Source organism: Glycine soja, chromosome 6, assembly GCF_004193775.1.
Source record: "Glycine soja cultivar W05 chromosome 6, ASM419377v2, whole genome shotgun sequence".
Lineage (NCBI taxonomy): Eukaryota > Viridiplantae > Streptophyta > Magnoliopsida > Fabales > Fabaceae > Glycine > Glycine soja.
Window position 1 is genome coordinate 10,535,575 of NC_041007.1, and position 22,498 is coordinate 10,558,072.

General features: G+C 33.9%; 2 protein-coding genes across 3 annotated transcripts; one reads left to right on the plus strand and one right to left on the minus strand.

Moving 5' to 3' along the window:
- The first annotated feature begins 1,251 nt into the window (after positions 1–1,251).
- Positions 1,252–8,082, plus strand: LOC114415540 (splicing factor SF3a60 homolog). Its single transcript, XM_028380292.1, has 12 exons — positions 1,252–1,458; positions 1,552–1,665; positions 1,934–2,038; positions 2,492–2,634; positions 2,754–2,850; positions 4,255–4,419; positions 4,562–4,633; positions 5,101–5,259; positions 5,392–5,469; positions 5,965–6,093; positions 6,305–6,451; positions 7,556–8,082. The coding sequence occupies exons 1-12, from the start codon at positions 1,285–1,287 to the stop codon at positions 7,700–7,702; spliced, it is 1,530 nt and encodes a 509-aa protein (XP_028236093.1). The 5' UTR covers positions 1,252–1,284; the 3' UTR covers positions 7,703–8,082.
- Positions 8,083–13,432: 5,350 nt separating this feature from the next.
- Positions 13,433–21,166, minus strand: LOC114415541. 2 transcript variants are annotated; one of them, XM_028380294.1, is made up of 6 exons: positions 20,000–21,166; positions 16,729–17,569; positions 15,923–16,162; positions 14,797–15,823; positions 14,444–14,527; positions 13,433–14,200 (listed from the first exon to the last, which is right to left on the minus strand). In XM_028380294.1, exons 1-6 carry the CDS (start codon positions 20,538–20,540, stop codon positions 13,544–13,546), a joined length of 3,390 nt encoding a protein of 1,129 aa, XP_028236095.1. In that variant the 5' UTR covers positions 20,541–21,166; the 3' UTR covers positions 13,433–13,543. The 2 variants fall into 2 exon arrangements, with proteins under 2 accessions (XP_028236095.1, XP_028236094.1); XM_028380293.1 differs by having other exon boundaries at positions 14,797–16,162.
- Between the last annotated feature and the right edge of the window lie 1,332 nt (positions 21,167–22,498).

The following is a 22,498-nucleotide window of genomic DNA, read 5'->3' on the forward strand; positions in this document are numbered from 1 at the left end:
TGATAGGCTTTTATTATTTTCATATAATAATTTTATTGCACTTATTCTCGCTCACTTCTCTTTTTCTTATAACATTTTTTTATTTAACACATTTTAGTAATTAATTTGTTTGATTGTAGTTGTAATTGTATATTTTAGATTAAATAAAACATAAAAAATTAATACATTGACTCATAATAAAAGACGACTCATAATAAAAGACCTACCAAAAAGAATATCAAAATGAAGAATTTTAAAACACTAGTTAATAGTTAATACAATACCGAGTTAAATATTTCCAGTCTTAAAAGGGTGAGAGCAATGATTGTGAGCTTGAGTGTTGCACAGAGAAGGGACCATGTTTCACTAAAGATTTTGTGGAGTTATTAGGAGAGCACACCACAAACCAACCGAACAACAAAGGCTAAATGTTTATTTTTGTCCCTAAATATATAATTCATCAATAAATGCGTCTTGAAAAAATGAAAATATAATTTTTTTTTATAAAAGTGTAAAAAGTAAATGTGATAAATATATTTGATTGTTAACTTTCATCTGTGATCATTAATAGCCCACGTGACATAGACAAATTTATCAGAGGAATGAGTTGTTTTAAATTTTGGTTACCAATATACTTATTATGTTAGCGAATTACACATTGTGATTATTTGTCCATTTATATTTCCAAAGAGTGGAAAAACAAAAAGTCAACAAATATTATAAGACAAATATATCTCTATGTTGACAATTAGATATTAGCATATTGGCAATCATTTCACTGACAATTCGTCCCTCTTTATCATGTATGTTATTTTTATTAACGATGATGGACGGAAATTGCACTTTTTACATTTTCGGAAACTAAATTTTTGTATTTCATCCTTTAAGGATGTATTTGTCAGCGAATTACATATTCAACGATAAAAGTAACTATTTATCCTATTTTTTTGTTAGAATGTGTAAAATTATATTATTTATAATTTTTTTTTATGATTTTTACAATAAATATTTTTTTTCTTAATTTTTTAACTAATGTATTGAGGACATTATTTAACAAAACAAGACCATTTATATTTTATTGGATCTGCCAACACAGCCTTAGAGTGTGATTTATTCAGCCGAAACAATCATAAATTGTTTTGGGCCAATCTAATTGTTTAATCTGTAGCCCACTAGTTGACCGCAGAGCCCATTGGGCTGAAGTTCATAAGGCCGACGTTAGGCCCATGATTGGCTGGGTTGGGTTATGTATTAGTAGTAGCGATTTGTGTGAGGAGAGAGAGAGGCCTTAGAGAGAGAAAGAGAATGTCGTCGACGGTGCTGGAGGTGACGCGGGCGGCACACGAGGAAGTGGAGCGGTTGGAGCGGCTGATAGTGAAGGAGCTCCAGAATGACCCTGCCTCCAACAAAGAGCGCTTGTATCAGAGTCACCGTGTGCGAAACATGATCGACACCATTACTTCCACCACTGAAAAGCTTGTGCGTTTTGCTTTTTAGTATTTGGTTTTTCTTCTTCTTCTTTTTTCCTCCCCATTTTCACATTGTGACCTAATTTGCTATTCTGCGTTTCAGATTGGGGTATATGAAGATAACGACAATGCAAGGAAGGACGAGATTGCTGCACTCGGAGGCCAAACCGCCACTGGAATTAACGTTTTTAGCGCCTTTTATGATAGACTTAAAGAGGTCGCTCATTTCTTTTTCTTTTTGTATTTCTCAATTTTTAGAAGAAATGGAGTTTTCTTTTGCTTAAAATAAATAAATAAAAAACTTAAAGTGGTGAAGCATCAAAATTGTTGTGTTTAAATCTGTATTTGGAAAATTAGGGGATTTAATGTAATTAAGTTTTGGAAGAAAATAAACAACTTGATATGGTGAAGCTGGGTTCTTGCAGTTATTTGATATTTTGTTACTGATGTATTTGTAACGGATTGGTTGTTTTGTGGTATTACAGATACGAGAGTATCATAGGAAGCACCCAGTTGCTCGTGTTGTTGACGCCAATGACGATTATGAAACACTTCTCAATGAGGAACCTCAAATTGAGTTTAGTGGAGAGGTTTCTCTCTCTCTCTCTCTTTCTCTCCCCCCGCCCCACCCCCTTACCCACCCACCTTTTTGTGAAATCAGCAATGCTCTGGAGTCTGGTGAACAGAAAAATACAGAGAATGCTGTTTGCTTTTAGTGAAATTTAACTTGGCTTAGCATTTGGGACAATGAACAAATTTCTGGATTCTTAATATGTTAAGAATAGCCCTGACAAGTCCTTAGGATATTAATCTATTATGTGCATGATTGAACAATTAAATAGTCTGTCTATGAATTGGGAAAGCTGGGAAGAGGTTCTTGCCTGAGGTTAACTTTTTTCTGGAGGCAATGAGTATATTGAGTATGCAAGATTAAATCTAACTTTCTTTCTATTATGAGGAGAGACAATGTCACATTTCCAGTACTGACAATTTCTGCTCCTGCAGCCTTTTCTGATCACTGATTCTGTGGAATTTTCTTTCAGGAATCACTTGGTCGATACCTAGACTTGCATGAATTATATTATCAGTATGTCAATTCTAAGTTTGGAGAGCCAATTGAGTATTCTGCATACCTTGATGTTTTCTCAGACACAGATAAGATTCCCCGCAAAATGAAAATGACCAGGTTAATTGTATTATCGGTTAAGTTAATTTGACAATCATTTGGCATTTATGTGCACCCTAGTTTTGTATGAAAATTGTATTTTGTATAGGCATCTAACCTTTGTTTTTCAATTTCTTCAGGCAGTACCGAGAATATTTGGCGAATCTTTTGGAGTATCTGTTATACTTTTTCCAGCGGACAGAACCCCTGCAAGATCTTGATCGAATTTTGTCAAAGGTGATTGATATTATTTGGCCACTGTTCTAAATTTGTGGCATGTTTAGGTTAATTTTGAGCCTCACTAAACGGATATGTTTTTCCTTTTCTGTTTTTCTTTTCAATTTGTGGCATTTTTAGCTTAATTTTGAGCCTCACTGTATGGATATGCTTTTTCTTTCTTTTTTTCATCTCATAGGTCATAACTGAAAATATTGGTATAGAAACCTAATGAATCTTTTCTCTGAGTGATTTGCATTGGTTTTTATTTCTGAAATTTTTGTTTCAAAGAAATCCGGTGATATGTTTGGGTTGTTATGTCTTGTGCCAATTTATTCTACTTTTAGGCCTTCTATTACCATATTTTTACCTGTATAAAAAAGTAGTAATCATTTTTTTTTTTGGGGGGGGGGTGTGGGGGGGTGGGCTATTTATAAAGACAAAGTTGGGGTAGCGCACCTGTTGTAGAAAAGATGGTAAAATCTTGCCTTAGGTGGTTAGGGCATGCGTGGACAAGACATGAAGAAACCCCATTAAGTATAGTAGATCAGATGGAGGGTAACCTAATTGCTAGAGATAGAGGAAGACCTAGAAAAAATATAGGCATGATTTACAACAAAACATTATGGCATTGTTTGACTTCACGTAGTGGAGAAAAGCTTGGTTGTTGTTGTATTTAACTATTTATAAAGAAATTTACACCTTTTTTCTTTCACGTGATCCCATTTTCTACAGCATTCTCTGTTGAAGTTAAATATTTTTTAACTAAAGCTTAAATATTTATTATTAGATTTTATTTTTTTTGGATAGACTTTAAATTTAGAAAGGATTATATGATTTCAATATTTTAGATTTTCTATGCACAAATGCATGATTGACCATTGGCTAATTATGAACTTTTTAGTTTTAACAGTCATATTCAGTAATTCCTGCTTCATTTTTCAACTCTTTTCATTCATTTCTTGGCCTGAATACTGTTGAATTAGTTTATATTGCATCATAGAAGCGTGTACATAAAATTTTTGAAAGCTAATATTATTGTGTGTTTGTATAAACTTTCAAAAAGTGGTTCTAAGGATGAACAAAAAGGTGATTTAATTTTCAGGAATGTTATAATAAGAAGGAGCTATTTTTTGTGAGGTTATAATTATAAAAGTACTTTTTATTTTGAAAGTTTGTTATACTTAGTTTTTCTCCCTAGAAGCTACTCAACCACAATTCAAGATAATCGGAAATCTTTTTTTTTTCTTTCCTGATTCTGTTGTTTTTCTAAAGCTTAAAACCACAATTTTTAGAAGTGATTTTTTCATGAGAAAAAGTTAAAACAAACTGACCCTTAATTTTCACCTCATTGACATGGGGATTCCTTGTGCTTTATTTTCATTTTCTCTTTATGCGAGAGAGAATCTAATATAATTGTGGCAGGTAACAACTGAATTTGAAGAAAGTTGGGTTGTTGGAAAGGTACAGCGATGGGAAAATGACAATCAGGAAAATGGACATGTACTTGCTGAGCATGCTCCCATTGATCTTGATTATTATAGTACAATTGAAGAATTGATGGAAGTCGGCCCTGAAAGGTTAAAGGAGGTAAAATTGTATGAGGGTGCATGTGTGTCGGTGCATATTCCATTATCAACGTAGCCGGTCAGTGTGAAATTCACCATCACTAATCATAAACTTGATATATTGATTATATTTTCTTTTTCTTCTCTGCTTTTTGACATGATAGGCACTGGCTGCATTGGGGCTTAAGACTGGTGGTACTGTTCAGCAACGCGCAGAGAGGCTCTTCCTCACAAAGGTAGTTTATACCCCGTTACAGAGTATAAGGTTCTTTTATCAGAGTCAAAATTGTATGTCCACTGTGAAGTGGCCCAAATTGACAATTCTGTTTTAACTTACATTGGCCCATCAGTCTGGTCCCTCATCAGCTACTACAGTCCTTGGAAAACTAATGTGTATATAACTGGCTCTTGGCATAATCTATAAATGTGTTTTTCTGATTCTATTTTATTAAAGTACTTGAAATTCATAAGGTTGTCCATTATCTCATACATTTTGAATACTGTGAAAGTGTGAATTCATTAACTATTTCATAAGTGGCATTTCCATTGTCCTTGGTAGATCAAAATTAAATTGAAATTCTTTCACCTGCAATATCCTATTTGGTTGGGAGAGGCCCTGATTCATTGAATTTTTTTTGAAGTAGCTTTGCTGCCCATAGGCTACATCTGATAATAACAATTTATTATTTTTTTTAATATGCAGCACACACCTCTTGAAAAGTTGGACAGGAAGCATTTTGCTAAGGGTGCATGTGGTGTAGAAAAGAATGGGGTTGCTGCAGTTCCACAAGAAGATGGAAATTCTAAAGAAATTGCATTGATGGAAGCCAAAATGACAAAACTTTGTCATTTGTTAGAGGAGGTTAGCACATTTTGCTTAATTTCCTTTAGTTTAGTTTCATTGATGTCTTCTTTTCAGCATTTTGGGCATGTATAATGATTGCATGTATCAAAATTTCTATCTGGATGTATAATTTTTCTGACCCTTCTACAGACAATTGCTCGAACAAAAGACAATGTTGTAAAGAAGCAAGCCCTAACATATGAGGAAATGGAAGCAGAACGTGAGGAGGTGAGTCAAAGCAATTTAATGATCCTCTAAAACCTGGGGATTCTTGCTGCATTGCTGTGATATTAGTTTCACAAATTACAGTTATATTGATTTGTAGAAGAAAGCATTGCAATAACCTAACTGTTGGAAAGTCTCCTTAATTGTGGCCTCTTTGGGGTTCACCTTAATTGCACATCCTCGAGGGGGTGTATTTAGTCTCACGTTGACTAGAGATATAGCTTAATTAGAACTTGTAAACCTTGGGCAATCCTCACCTTACTGGCCAGTTTTGTGAGGTTGAGTTTTTTTACAACTAACATTTTTTTTACAAACCATCTTCTTTGATGCCATAAATATAACACAAATGCATATTAACAAGAGAAAAAGAAGTTACAAACTTTCTTCCATACCCCATTTGGTTTACATTTTCTCTCTTTTTGGCCATTTACTTTTATGCCTTCTCTGCTCCCAAAAATAAGCTAATTTAATTGTGTTATATTAAATGATCCTTGACAGGAAGAGACACAAGAGGACTCTGAAAGCGAAGATGAGGAGCAGCAGATATATAATCCCCTAAAATTACCAATGGGATGGGATGGGAAGCCTATACCTTACTGGCTGTATAAGCTACATGGTCTGGGTCAGGTATTATATATTTCCCATTAAAATTTTGGAAACCAATATTAGAGAAAAGCTTTTAAAAGAAATTATTGTTACATTTGCCACTACCTGTTTGTAGAATCATGTTATACATTTGATAAATCTGTTAACTGATTAAAAGGGTAGGGACTTGTTGTATAGGATTCTTTATGGCTCACAGTATTTTGATCATTAAATAATATAATATGTATTTCAGGAATTTAAGTGTGAGATATGCGGGAACTACAGTTATTGGGGGCGTCGGGCTTTCGAACGACATTTTAAAGAATGGCGCCATCAACATGGGATGCGGTGTCTTGGTATACCAAATACTAAGAATTTCAACGAAATCACATCAATTGAGGTATGCGTATTATTTGTTTCATTCCCTTGCTGCTAATCAGTCTGTAGCATATTCCCTAGTATAATATAGATTACTTTTGTCTTCTGAGTATACATGTGTATTTCAGTGCACACGCGTTTATTTTATTTTTTATTGGGTTCTTCATGATTACATATTGAAATAATTTAAATCAACATTACATTTTTTTTCTCATTGGTCTGTAACTAATTAAAATATAACACATTAAAATGTTACGGTATAACTTAATCATCTGGTACTAAAATTTTCTTTTATGTACTGTTTTCCAGAGAGTGCTAACCAGTGTCTTAAGAGCACTGGTTAAGAAATCAAAAGTTTTTTTTTTTTTGAGAAAGGGCAATATTTGATGTTATTAATGCAGTAATGCGCACTCACTACTGTAATTTCCAATAAACTTTTTTTTTTTTTTTTTGAACGGCCAAAAATATCATATATTATATAAGAATAGTACCAGGGCTACTACAAGGATACAAAAGAAAGCCAGAGGCTTAGGCTAAAGAATAAAGGCTACAAAATCCTCCCCAGCAAGACACATTACAAGATCCAGCCACCCTTCCCTTACTAGGTGAAGGCAAAAGACATGGATGAGGACCATTGTTGAAACGGAACAGCAAAGCCCTTTTCCCATCCCCTCAACCAAGACCAAGTTCTAAAAATAGCATTATCCACCAGCTTTGAAATAGAAAACTGTTGATCATTAAAAATCATGTCGTTCCTATAATACCAAATAGAAACTATTGCTGCTATCCACCAAGTCTTCCACTTTCTGTTAGTAGCCTTAGAAGCAGCCAAAGAGAAATGCTGAGTGAAGTTGTCCACAGGCCTACAGTGCAAGACTCTTGCTTCCTTGACCCAAGAGTTAAATTCCCACCATAGTGGCATAATTTCCAATAAACTTTCTATTTATTCCCTAACGAAACTCCTTTAGGGTATTCTTTAGCAGGACCCATTTTTTTTTATTAAGTTTGAGGTGCATGACTTCTTAAAAAATTGAGTCCAAAATTATATCTGAGTGCATGGTTTGATTATTAACTGGTGACGTGTGTGCAGTAACAGTATCATTAAGTGTGGTTTTCTCTGTTGCAGGAAGCAAAGGAACTTTGGAAGAAGATACAGCAAAGACAAGGAGTGAACAAGTGGCGCCCAGATCTTGAGGAAGAGTATGAAGACAAAGAAGGCAACATCTATAATAAGAAGACATACACTGACTTACAGCGCCAGGGACTGATATGAGAAAACACAATTTTGAATGTTCCTCTTTTCAAGTAGTCTCTTCCCCTGGTGTGTGTGTGTGTGAAGTGGAAGTAGAAGCAGTTTGCTTTCTACAGAGTTGATGGGGGAAATCGTTGTTATCTATAAGCAAATATTGTGCACTACCAGGGAGAAGAGCAGGGGATAATAGGACAATGAGCAATATTTTGTAGCTTATGTTGTACTTAATGATCGATACTCTAACCAGGAGAAGAAACAAATATTGCCAATGATGTTGCATAGTATTAAAAAGATTTTGGGTGTCAGTGGCCTACTAATGTCTATTTTAATTGGAGACTGAGTGAGATCTTGGCTGCAGGTACATTTGGAATCTGATTTTCATGAAGTGTCATTTATGGGAATACTCGTAGCGTGTATTGGACTAGTGAAACGTGGCGTATATCTGTTAAAAAATTATGTAGAGCAAGGGGTAAGGTGGTGAGTCGTGAGAACCTGTGAAACATTCTGAATGGCAATCTCTCCCAAGTGAGTGCGTGAATCGATGAAGTAATGATATATGAAAAGTTTGTGTGACATGCAAGGGTGTCACGAGGTAACGTGTGTTTTACTGTTTTCATTTTTTTAATTACAAAACTGTTACTTTATTTTCAATCTGTTTTCGTTTTTTAAAAATTTGTACAAAAATAGAGAAAAAAATGTTCAGTATTCGCTGTACAAATCTTTAAAAACAGGAAATAAATTGAAAAAAGGTGATAATTTTGTAATTAAAAAAAAACAGAATAATTGAGAATTCCTTCCAAAGATTAATTCCTTTAACCGCTGAAAATATGATGGTGAGAATATTTATTTTCATGTTTGTTAGGAGGCTAATAAAAAATATTTTAAAATATCTTTTATTCCCATAAAAAGTTGTATTGTCATGTTTACATTATTTTATTTTTATGAGAATGTGAAATTATTTTTTAAACCCCATCATGTATCTTCCATTTTTTTAATGTATTATTAGAAACATTAAAAGTTAATCAAATGTATTTTTAGATATGCCAAAATATAACATTCCTATTGCAATATTCCCAAACATGTGATTTCTCCTTAGAAAATAACTTCCTTTATTCCAATGAGAATATTATTTCTCATTCCTTCTCGTGGGAGTAAAAGTGTAGGATAGCATAGTACAAATGGAAGTTATATCTTAAGAATTAATAATACTTAGAAATGATTTTTCAAAGCTTGCAAGTTGTAACAAACATGAGAATAAACTTCTAATCCATGAAATAAATACACTCTAAAAAATCTTTTTAAATGGTAAAAGACTTAAGATATACTACCGATGAAAATAAGTCAAGCCTCATGAGTCAAGACAAGCGCTTATAACCTAACCTAGATGAAACCTAAATTAGGCCAGATTGTTTTGGAAAGAAATTAGATTTAAACTTTCATAAAAATCTATTTAGTTAAAAATTATCAAACTTTAGATCATTCAAAAGGTCTTGTGCCTAACATGTTAAGTTCTTTAAGCAGATATAAATAATAACTTTTTGTTCATTATATTAAATTTGTTATAATATATTAAAATCATATATTTAATTGATTTTTTAAATATTAAGGATGTTAACCTTACATAAAAAGTCAAAGATATAATATTATTTTAGAATAAATTATTATCTATTTAGAAGATTTATAATAAAATATATTTTGAAATAAATATCGTAAAAGTCAAATTATACCTTAAAAATAAACTTACCTCGTATAAAAATGTTAGACTCAACCTTATAAAACTAATCTATTCATTTCCGCATTTGGTCATGTGTTTCAAGTAATATGATTTTGATATAAAAAAATTATAATTATTTTACGAAGTTTTTCTTCGTTGACTTTTTAACCTATTAGTCCATGTAATGATAAGTCATACCAATATAAAAATTTGAATATAAAATAGCTCTTAAAGTAACTTAAACAAGTTAAACAACTTTTAAATAGGTTAAATCAAACCTAAAAGAGCATATTATAGGTAATAAGTCAAATTTGGACACTCAATTATTTAAACAGATCAAACATATTCAAGTAAAACCTTGTTTAATCTAATTTATTTTTACCCCTAAAATATACTTAGCAAATTTTACTAAAGTGTACCTATAAGCTTAGGATAAAAGCAACTCAGTTACATTGAATTAAATTCATTTGGAAGAGCTTATTTATAGTGTAAAAAATTATACAAGTATTTAGGTAACTCTTATAATATGTTCATAAGCAATTTTTAGTTTATTTTAATAAGTTCTTCAGAACAAATTATATAAATAACTTACGGTTTACATGAAAATAATTTAACCTAATTTTCTCTTTAAGTATAGAAAGAACTTATACATAAATACTTATATGATAATTAAGCAGAATTTGTAGGTCTTTCCCTTAATACTTTTATGTTAAATTTTTATCAGTAAGACTGTCCTACAAAGGTTATTCAATGCCAACCTTATATAAATGACAACCATTATTTTTAAAATAAAACTTATTAAGCAATCCATGAATCTACAAAGTTAGAATTTAACTAGTATTTTAACTCATAATGTATGAGTAAATATTTATTTTCTATTAATATTTTTAAAAAACTAAAAAAAAACAAGTGTGAAATATTATGTAGTTTAAAAGTTAAATAAATTCAATTCAAACGAATAAAAAAGATTTTTAATTTGTTTTTTATTATAAAAAGGTAATGTAAATAGTATTACAGTAGAAAAAAAATTAAAACTTCTATTTTTTTAATATATTATAAATAATATATATATATATATATATATATATATATATATATATATATATATATATATAACATGAAAATAAGGAAAGTGACAAAAAAGTAAAAAAACTTTATACACTCGATGATATCATGAGTAAAAAAATCAAGGAAAGAAGAGAGAAAGTTATAAATAGCGAATTAAGAAAACAAACAAAATCCAATTTTGTACTTTCCAAATTGTGAGCTATAAGCAAAAACCACACTAATAATACATAGTGAAGTGATGATATGTGTTGACAGAATGAACACACAAGTTATAACTTATAACCGTGAATAATCAATTTTATTTTTAAGAATATTTTAATTTTTTTAAAATATTAAATAAATATAAAAATAAGATATAATTATAAGAGAAGATTAGATCGAGAATAGTGGAAAGAAATAAGTGAATGAGTGGGATTAAGAGGTTATAACAAAAATCTAATGCCTATAAAAGTCGCACAAAACAAAAATGGGAGCAAACAAAAAAGAAAAAAAAAAGACTCTGACGACCGGAGCAAGAATTTCTCTTTGCACGGCTACATATTGGCAAAATTTCATATGCTCTAGACAAGTGAAAGTCTTTTGCATCATTTTATTTATTTTATCTTTTTTCTTTTGTTATACATAGAAATAGAAATGTGTATGACATTGCTTATGAATGCAAGATATACAATTCTCTCACTTTCTCTGTGTTTTTCTTATTTTTATCAAGTTTGTGTTTCCGCCATAGAAATTTTGTGTCCAACATTTGTTTTTTTTCAATTCATTTTTTTCTTATATGTAATGTGATGAGGTCAATGGGTGTAATGTGACTCTATTTGCTTGTGTATCTAGGAATTCATAGAAATTTTGTGTCCAACATTTGTTTTTTTTCAATTCATTTTTTTCTTATATGTAATGTGATGAGGTCAATGGGTGTAATGTGACTCTATTTGCTTGTGTATCTAGGAATAGCAAATAGGATATTAGGAAGATTAGTTTTGGCTATAAGTTTTTTTTTCTTTTATTCATTATTTAATATTTGATTCATTTTGTGTTCTGGCATGTGCATGACGTGTTGGTTATCTATGACTTCAATGTTTAGGAGTTCTGCTCTAGTTTTTAGTTTGTTTATTTATGAAATAATAATAAAAAATCAAAATTATACATTACTTTATTTGAATTTTTGTGTGCGTAGTTCTGTGCATAAGGTTAGGATTTAGGATGCATCCATTATGTTTCGTTAGTTCATTGCAAAATAAAAAGAGATTCTGATTTTCTACCTTTTGATTAATTTACATTGTTTATAAATATTTGCAATATCAAATAAAAAATAATCTCTTTTTACTTCATGCAATGGTTTAATAATATTAATTGATAGCAACTCTACCTTTAATGTTTTCAAATCATAAGAGTTCGTTGAATAATCATTTACTATCATAAACTCTTGGACTAGAATAAATTTCAAAAACAATATTTTATTATAATAAACATCAATTTATGATGTTAATTGAATAGTGATTTTATCATTGTGAATTGTGAGGATTTGATGACTATGCTAGTTTAAATTCTTGTGCTAAGTTTTGATAGAGTAAAAAAAAAAACTTTTTTATAATAAGACTCAAGAATATATTTTTTAAGCTAAAGTAAATATAAAATTAACGATATTACTCAATTAGTTAGAATTACCATTTTTTACTGGTAAAGTGTTAATACATGTAATAGACTCCCAAACTCGTTTCTAGTTTTAAAGATTTTTTAAGAAATCTTTAATATTTTTTCTTAATTTAAAATGTTAGTGACAACTCATTTTAAATAAAAATTATAAATTATCCCGTCATGATGTCGGTTCACACAATTTGCATAGTACTCAAGTTAATTTCTTTTTACCTTGAATGTATCACAATAATTTACTGAAATTATTCAATCTTTTCATGTCATGCTAAAAATCTCATAATACGTTTTGAAGACTATTCTAAAAATTATACTAAATTACCAAAAATTAAGACCTGTATCCATTAATTATTTTATAACTAAAACAACTAGACAATAATAAAATACGTATCATTTCTCCAATCTCATTCACATTTTGTAAAGATTTTTATTATTAAGTAAAAAAATCATTATTAAGTTACTTATATATATGACTTTAAAATTATTATAAAAATCAACAAATTAATATCTATAACAATCTAAAATTTTATGACAATATAAAACCCATTTACATTGTATTAAAATTAAATCTTTATTTAACCTTTTGTAATTTTCAAATACCATTTTAAACTTAATGAAAACATTCAGCGAAAAAAAAAACACCTTAAAACAACCACCAAGTACAATATAAATATAACAACACTCCCTAACACTTTTAGGCACTATTATTATTAGTTGAAATTTATTATCTACTACCAAATGTTATAATTTCAATAAATTTCTACCAATAATAATACCCAAAAGAGTGTCAATGTGTTGCAAAAATTTCTCATATGGGAAAATGCAAACAACACATTATTTGACACATCCTTCTCAACACTATTCTTGATTTGGTAAAATCCATGCTAAGACTCACTTATAGAATGAAAAGAAACCCCAATAAAATGAGAATAAAAGATCATGTTATTTAGTTAAACTCCAGCTTCAGCAATATGCATTGGAAAGTTGGTTTTAAATAGTGAAAAAAACAGATTACAGAAAAGTTGGTTTTAAATAAGTCGATGCTGAGGGAGACAAAACGGGCTGTAAATGCAAAAACGTGGAACAGAACCAGAAAACTCATGAACAGTAGTACCACTGTCATTTTTTTTGGAAAAGCTTTTTTTGAAATGAACTTGAACGAACCGTATTAACTACTAAGATCCATTGCACTCATGCAGAAGGGAATGCAACTTAGATGAGATACTTACTGCCACGGCATGCACGAGCAGAAATGCTAAAATAGAAGTAACGAAATGCGAGGAAACTCATGCATGGGGGATCAGAAAGACGCTATTCTAGGGAATATGAATGCCATTTCCTTTTATTCTCGCTCAAAATGAAAGCAACAAAAAAGAGGGAGGAAATTAAAACCTGATGGATAAAAAGCAATGAAAGATATAGAAATTGTCTCAATGTGTACTTTCAGGAGAATGATGTATCCGGCTTAAAATTAGCGACTCAGACTCATTTGAACCAGGCATCAAAGCATCACAAGCTTTGGGAGACCCATCCTCAACAATTAAGGGATTAGGATTAACCTTTGTGTCACCAAAACCCAGCTTTTCATCTGCACAATGGGCAAAACCAGTAGTTTTGGCTTCGCTATCTATGTTTTCACCCTCTTGGTGCAAAGTATGGGCCAACTGAGCTTCATTTTTAGCTGCCAAGGAGTAATCCTCTTCTGCATCCCCTGAATTCACCTTATCATAAGTGATTTTGGGCTCTTTCTCTTGCAAACCTGCTACAGTTTCTTCTTGGTTCACACGACTAGAAGATGGGCTAGACATGCCAGTTTTGTCATGATCTTGCTCCATTTGGATGTAGGTTTGATTGATCCCTTCCAATTGCTCCTTTGCAGGAGATGTAGTTTCCACTTTGTCTGATTCTAATGTAGGCATTGGCACATCTTTTATCCCATTGCATGCTGAGACAGAAACATGGCCATTCTCCAAATTAGGAACAGGAAATGACTCATCCACTTGCATCTGGTGGAATACCACAGTATCATCTACCTCCCTCTTGTTAGGCAGGTTCACCCTGTGCTTCTTGTAAAGATCTATGGCTCTCTGCAAATTGGAGAAAATTTCACTCATCAGGGCTCCAGAATTCAGTATTTAAGAATTGATAGAACTTGACAAAAAGGACAAAAGTAGGAAAATAAAATTCTAGGTAATGCAAATTCTCATTACCAATAAATTATTACCACACTTGAAGGTTAGAGAAGAATATTGCTAAAATTCTAAAGACAGACATTATTCACCTACAGATAATTTCTGTAGCCATTTATGTAACTGATCAGGTAGATTTACCTGGAAGATAGAATTATCAATTTCTGGAAAAGGTGAACGCCTTGATAAGGTGGCAGCATATTTCTGTCGTGTTCTTGATCCATTCTGTCAAATCACAGGACAGGAAAAACTAATAATGTCAGGGATCATTTGTTGCATTTAACTAATAGAGTAATAATGAATACGGTTTCAATTACACCAGTTCATTTAAACTAAAATCACTTTTCTAGAGCTTCAATAAAAGGATATTAGTTAGAAGTTGCCCTGAATCACTTTTAAGTTATGGTAGGCATCAAAAAAGAAAAGGCCTAAACGAAAGTCAATTATAGTTTAAGCGTTGTAAGTTTTGGAAGCAAAAAAGTTTTCTAGGATACCTTCAATAATAGTTCTGTACTGGCAACTGCATCAACTGAAGCATTCTTGTCCATATTCAAAGCACACATACACTGGTCATACAACTCTGGCAGTACTAAGTCCACCGAAATGTCAAGTTTGGAAAGGTAGAAACGGCTGAAGAGGGAAGTATTGTCACTTGGCATCGAAGTATCAGGCACCTTTTCAAGAACAGTTGAGGATGAAGAGTTCAATGGTACTTCTGCTGGAGAAGTGAGACTGGACAACTTTCTTTCAGGAGATTTCTCAGCAAGTTCATCCCGGTTATGTTCATCCTGAGACATTTGACTTGTCTGATCACTCAGACCATTATCAACCAGGGCAGGAACTGATTCATCTTTGTAGGCAGGGGAAGGCAATTCCTTCTTTGAATCACAACTCTGCTCTTTCCAAGTCTCTGAACCAGATTCCCATCCATGACTATTAGTCGAATGCCTGTTCCTGTCCCAATCAGAACCACCATACATGTGAGGATCATCTCTGAAGACACCATTATTGTTATCCCATCCATGCAAATGAGCAGCTCCTGTACCATCCATCAAATTTGGCCACCCAAGTGGTGGGCGCAAATGACCTGGAAATCTGTCAGCATCAGCAATATGATAAGGAATGCCAGCATGGTTAACTTCCATAGGAGGCCTAACACCAAAGAGAGGTTGAGATGTAAACTGTGGCACCATTGTTTGAAAACCTCCATGAGCTGGCCCAGGTGGGAAGGGAACATACCCATTTGGTACTGGTGAATTCCAGTTTGGAACTGCCCTCCAGGAATTGCCACCATGTCCTCTTCCAAATCCAGGTTCACTACTTCTTCTGTATCGTGAATTAGAGTTATCTCTAACATCATCCTCTAAAGAACCCATATAAGGTCTATCTAAGGTAGCCCTGAAACCAGGAGGAGGTGAAATCAATGGTGCATTGCTCTGATTAGTCCTACCATATAAAGATGAATCTGCTTGAGAGGGCTCATCCAAGAGCGGTTTCTCTAGAGTAGACTCCCTGCCAAGTCTATCATCAGAAGCAGAGAAATCTCTTACATTAGTACTGTTCCTCCTTCCACTTTCGTCAATTTCAAGATTCCGCTTAACACTACTTCTATTCACATACCTGCGATCAATGCTTGTTGATGATGGAGATCTTTCCATCAGGGCCCCAGGAGAAGCCTTGGCACTGGAAGATCTTTCAGTTGACAAGTCTCCAGCAGGAAATTCATCTATTTTAATGGGTTTTTCCATTAATTTGTATTTAGAACCTCTATCTGATGTCCCAGAGTAACCCTCCCTTGAGCCTTTGGTTCTCTGTTCTACTGAAGGGTCTCTGTACTTTGAATCTTCAGCTTTTGCATTTCTGAAACATGGGGAAAATGGAACCGGTTACTATTAGTCATGGTATAATATTCCCATACTTACAAGCTTCTGCAAGTAAAAGTATAAGTTAGACATAACAATCAAATTTAAACCAAGCACGCAAAATTTTTTAAGTTGTAATTTTAATAAATCAACAAACTGTTTAATTACTTCCCGTATTGGCAAAGGGGAAGTTTCTACATTGACCTTAAAAAACTCTCATTTTTATACAGAAGTGGAAAACCGTTATCAATGATATAAAAAGCCTTAAAGGTATTCTTTATACAGACAATGCTAGTAATAATAAATGAATAGAGTATGTTAATCATTGGAACTTCCTTGGACCAAATTACACATGACAATTGTTTTATCAGCAATCATAGTATAGCACTATTACATCAAAAGCAGCAATAACCTGAAAAACTAATGAAACCAAAAATGAACAAAACTGCTTCCCTAACACCCACCTGAAAATTATGAAGTGGGGAAGGGCATACCACATAAAAAGTCAACTAAAAAATGAACTCACAATGGTTCAACCAAACTTTTAACAAAATTAAACAGTACCTATAGTCATCTTTGCCAATGTGTGTATTTGAGGCAGGAGAAGATCTGTGTTTATTGCTAGTTCCAGATGAATCTGCATGAGCTTGTTGAGGTTGAGATCTTCCTCTGTCAACATCAGATTCAGCTCTGCTGGTGCTCAAACTCCTCTTATCAGAATCAAGATAGTAGCTCTTAACAGCTCTAGATTTAGAGTCACTATAATCATCGCGATCATCCAAAGTCCTTTTCTTTGTTCCACTCTCTTTGCCTCTACCACTTCTATCATCCACATGTGACCCATCACGATCACGGCGACGGTCACGATCCCTGTCTCGATCACGATCATGATCTCGATCCCAGTCCCAATCTCGATCTCTGTCATAATCATGATCCCTGTCAATATCATAATCACGATCGCGTTCACTGTGGCGTTCTCGATCCCGAACAGATTCCAAATCACGATCCGCATCGCGATTATGGTCCTTGTCACTCTCTGGAAGCTTGGTTCTCTTTTGCCGTGACTCTAGGCTGTTCTTTTCTTCCCTAGCATGTTTATCATCAGACCTAATGGTAGTATGATCTTTAGCAGGGCGCTCATCACGTTGCTTGTCATGTCGATGTTTGTTCTCCCTGCCTATTTCTTCTCTATATTTGTCTCTATATTTCTCCTCTTTTCGCCTATCATCCTTCTTTTTTCCATCCTTGGCAATGTCATCCCTAGAAGACAAATGTCTATCATAACCATCTTCAACATTATCTTGATGCTTGTCACCATCACTATAGTCGTCCCTCTTCTTTCTCATTCGCCTCTCAAGCTGATTATCAGGTTCAGGGCTTCGCAACTCATCAATTTTCTTTGATTCTGCAAAAAAACATAGCCGCATAGATCAAAATCAACAAATGTCTTCTGAACAAACCTGAGCAAATCATATGAATGTATACAAAAGTCCAGAATAAATTATGTGCTTCATATGGAAGGTGTTACAAGAAAGAATATTAAAAAAATAAGGACCAAACATCACACATCACAAACATCATTCATGGAAGTGGTGAGCTTTTGACATTTCAAGTCATGTTATAGATCACCAACATAAAATATTGTAAAGAGAAGCTATCAAATGAAACTGAAAAATCCACAATATTTCACAATAAAAATATTGTAAAGAGAATCTATAAAAGCATTATATCCAGAGTAAAAATTGGTATCGTGTATGTATTCTTGAAGTATTTTTTTTTCTTGATCTGCAACACCTACTTCCTAAGATTTTATTTTATTTTTCAAAATAAGCATTACTAGTCTAATTTATGCCACATTGATAGAAGGTAAATGTGATTGGAAGAAATCAGGGAGGACAGGAGCACTCTTGATCAGAAACACTGGGAAAGAATACAGAAAAAGTAAATGACTTCATTTGTGAAACAAATCTGTGCAGTTTCTCTGCATGTCTGACAGAAAATTGCCTACAATAAAACCAGAATATAGAGCCATATAGAAATCATAACAATCTTATCCCATTACAGATCTAAGGATAACGCACTGTTCTTGAATAGAGCATTCAGCTTCAACCAAATACACCAAAAAACACATAAATGCCCACTGCCAAAAGGTGTCCCCCACCCCCAGTACAAGTTAAGTATGCATGATTAACTCTTACAAGATGCAAATGAAAAAAGTCAGCAAAATATGAATAGATTCAAACATGCATGTACACAAGGGATATTTAAACACACAAGAAAGAATTATTACCCATGTTCAATTCAAATAACAAAATTCCCAACATATAGGAGAAATAGTCACTCCATAGTTGCCAGGTAAAATTAACTTTTCTAATATACTTAAAGATCAATAAAGAATATTTGTAGTTCTCACAAGAAATGAGATTAAAGAACCTTGTGTAGCATCCTCTTGTAAATGTCATTGTTGCCACTAATTTTCTTACAAAATGATTCCAACACAAAAAATTCGATATGCAATCATATTAATTTATTCAATGGCTAGTACTCAGGCCTAAGTAATGTAATGCCAACCACCAAGCAACAAAATTTGATATTTGGAAATAACCACATTTGATCTACGATATAAAAAACTTTATTTTAATTACCTTAAAATTTACCCAAAACCAATAAATCTATCCCCGTTGAAGCAGACCACCTTTAAATTTCCCATTCAATGATTCTTAATTGCTCTTAACTGAGAGCCCATATAAAGTAGAAAATAACCCATGCCATTAATGTAAGCTTTGCAAATATGAGTGACAAGTCCAAGCAAAGAGTTGAATATAAATATGGCAAAAGATATAGAGTTCTATTCTTTTATTCACTAACAGAGGAGTGTGTTATGAGAGAAATAGGCACAAAGAGCATTTATAATTTATATAAATTTTGAGGAAGCAACAAATATCATAATCCTTCATAGAAAAATGTATCTCTCATAAAAGTACTCTCTGCTGTAATTGAGAAAAAGGTTTGGTATATAATTTGAACTAGTCATTCAGGATGAGGTATTATTTTGACATGTATCTTGGATTACAGTCACATTGTTTAATCTAATTATAATTAATAATCAACTTATCTACCCAACCTAGAAAAGTATTATTCTTAATGGAAAGATTTAAAAGTCTCAACCATGTCTTTTTAACTATATATTCTTAACATCCATTTGAATCAGTTTAGGCCAACACATAAGGTGAATTTAACATTTGTACAGACAGAAACCTAAGAGCCTGATACCATTAGGCCGAAGGCACACATTTCCAAAAGAATGAGAATGACACAAGGCAAGAAACCGTTGGAATGACTAATGCACGAACACTGACATTGAATAAACAGTGAGAACTAACAGAATGGAAGGAACAAGGAGAGACTAGATATTCATCAGTTAAAGGGTATGCTTGTTCTAAGAAGTGGGAGCAACGGATTTGAGAAGATGTGTATTTGACATTTACATTAACAGTCATCAGCCGCTAGTCAAATTGGTCACCCAATTCCAGAACTGCTTGCAAACTCTCTCCAGAGAGAGGCAACTCAACTCAGAGACAAAACCAGAAATTATCAAATGGCTTGCCCCCATTGTTGCTAAACTAAAAGGAAGTGCCTCAACACTTAAAAGGCTTGTCCTTTTTTGTTTTGATCCAAACAAAACACACACAAAACTGAAAGCCAAGTATCAATCCCATTACCATGCCAATCCTTCTTAACAGACAAACACGCAAAACGTGCCTCAGTTCAGTTCAAAACAAGTCATGACACTATAAATACAACAACATCAATCAATTAGGTCAAGTTAACTTACCATTAATTTCAAAGACCTGCTTGGAAACACGTTGCTCTTGCTCATCAACCGATTCCTCACTCCTACCACCTTCTTTGAATTTCCTCTCTTTCTCCTTCTCCTTCTCCGCCGCACCCTCCCTGCCTCGCCCCGATGCCGAATCCCTATGCTTCCCATCCCCTTTCCCGCTACTCTTCTTCACCTCCTCGCCCTCGCCGTACACTCCCACGCTCCCGTCCCTCCTCCTGCTCTTCGAATCCCCCGCCGTCTTCGACTTCTTCGATCCCTCCTCGCCACCATTCCACCGGTCTCCCCCGCCGCCTCCTCCGTCTTTGCGCCGCTTCGACGACGACGCGTACTCGTCGGAATACTCCCCGTTCCCGTGCGCGTCCTTCGAATCCAGCCTCCGCTTCTCCGCGGAACTCGAATCCTTCTTCGCGCCGCCGCCACTCTCCTCCTTGCTCCTCCGATCCTTGGCGCCGGAATCTCGCTCCGAGTCGGAGTGCTCCCTCGCGTCGCGCGAACTGTGCTTGCTCGATTTGTGCTTCGAACTGCGCGGCATCGCGGAAGCGAGACGCGGAACAACAAAACCCTATCCTGCGAATTCGAATCGGGAGAAGTGCGCTGAATCGGGAACAGAAACCCTAATTTGGAAGGAATCGAATGAGAGAGAGAGAGAGAGAGAGAACAAAACGCCTGAACCCTAATAGAGTGAGAGAGAAACTCCACGCACCGGATCGCGGAGATCGAATGTGAGCGAAATAACGGGAAGGTCCAAGAAGTATACACTCTGATCGGTTAGGGTTAAATGTGGAACAGCGCGTAAATGTTCTTAAGTTGAACAGTATAAGAAAAACGCAACGAAATCGAAGGACTCTCTCTCTTTATTTCTCTTTGTCTTGGAGTGTGTATGTGAAGTTGTGAAGAGTGTATTTTTGATTTTTTTTTTTTTTCATCGGCGTTAATGAATAATGAGAAATGGAGGAGAGGGCCTCACTCTGGGGGTGGGGGTGGGGATAATGAGAAACGGTTTGTTTTGACGGAAATGCCCTTGTTTGTTTGGCCTTATGTCGGTGGTGTCCCTGTGCGGCGCGGGTTTCGTGTGCTTGGTTATCACAGTGGCTGTAAATTAGGTTACAAAGCTGTGTGTGCGCTCTCCAATAGGAAATAGACACGGCGTTTCGTGGTGGTGCTTGAACAACTTGTCTCCTCGCGTCGGGTCTTTAGTTTAAATCTCCTTCGATTCATTGGTTTTCAAAAGGAACACTATAGACAAACATGTTCAAACTTAATTATTTGTATTTTTAACTAAAAATGACACGGAAATATATTATTTTTCACACTCTCGCTTGATACATTATACACATGATATAAGCTATAGTTAAATTTTGTGCTTATCTGATTGAATGAATAATATTTATCAAACCTGATAAAGATTACCTTATTAATTGTCTACCATTAATTAATTCACAATTAATATACTTTTGCTGCTGAAATCCACCATATTACAATTCTAAAGCTCATCATGTATCAAGCACATTACTCACAAAGTTTACCTACAAGATACTACATACCAGGGCCAATTCTAGCATGGACAAGTCTTCTATGTGGTCTAATATAGATCACTTTTAAACATCATTAGATTTATCTCATTTATACACCATTTTCAATGCATCATTCGAATTAGATTTTTTTTTCTTCTTTCTCATATGTCTTATTATTTTCTCTATTTTATTCTCCAACAAGTTTGTCAACAATCATCTTTTGTTCTCTGACTGATTCGTCGTCGCTCATTGTTGTCAGAGGTTATTTTTTACTGCAACAACAACCTTCCTTCATCGATTCCATCACACAACAAAAAAATACACATAGAAATTTAAACACACACAGAGACATTCTCAACACAAGACAAAAGAAACAAAAACATCAATGGAGTAGTAAGTTCAGAACAATAAATAAATAAAATATAATTTCAACCCCATCAAAATCCACTAATTTAAGGCATGATTGCATCGAATAGACACCAGAGTCATGACAGACTCACCATACTAGATTCACACTCGCATTATGTCACACCAGATCCATAACATCGTCAACTAATTTGTGATTTGATAAAACTACTTAATCAAGATATCAAAATCAAGGGGTCTTGTGGGTTTTCTTGTCCCAAATCTAGGTAAAACCTCAATTGGTTGGTTGTTGCTTTGATGCATAAAGTTGTGATGTGGGTCTTTAAAGTGGCCTCTTGTAGTGGAGGTTCGCCAGAGGAGGGGTGATGCTGACAGACTGTTCGAGGTGATAGACAGGTCACCAGAAGCGGCATATAGGCTCATCCGAAATGGTAAAGAAAAAGAGAAAGAGTAAAGAGAGAAATGTTTTGATGATGATGGCAAAAAAAATCAAGGGCCATGATTAGTTGAAGGCTATTGGTTTAGGGTGTGCATACTAAAAAATATTTGCCACTCTATCCAGACCTCATGTGCGCATCTTTGCCTTTCGACTTCTTCTCTTTGTTAACCT

Excerpts from the sequence above, each read along its gene's own strand:
- LOC114415540 (XM_028380292.1), top strand. The coding sequence starts at position 1,285 with ATGTCGTCGACGGTGCTGGAGGTGACGCGGGCGGCACACGAGGAAGTG. Across the intron at positions 2,039-2,491 it reads AAATTGAGTTTAGTGGAGAG|GAATCACTTGGTCGATACCT; the intron begins GTTTCTCTCTCT and ends ATTTTCTTTCAG. Across the intron at positions 6,452-7,555 it reads ACGAAATCACATCAATTGAG|GAAGCAAAGGAACTTTGGAA; the intron begins GTATGCGTATTA and ends TCTCTGTTGCAG.
- LOC114415541 (XM_028380293.1), bottom strand. The coding sequence starts at position 20,540 with ATGCCGCGCAGTTCGAAGCACAAATCGAGCAAGCACAGTTCGCGCGAC. Across the intron at positions 17,570-19,999 it reads GCAGGTCTTTGAAATTAATG|AATCAAAGAAAATTGATGAG; the intron begins GTAAGTTAACTT and ends GTTTTTTTGCAG. Across the intron at positions 16,163-16,728 it reads ATTGGCAAAGATGACTATAG|AAATGCAAAAGCTGAAGATT; the intron begins GTACTGTTTAAT and ends CCCATGTTTCAG.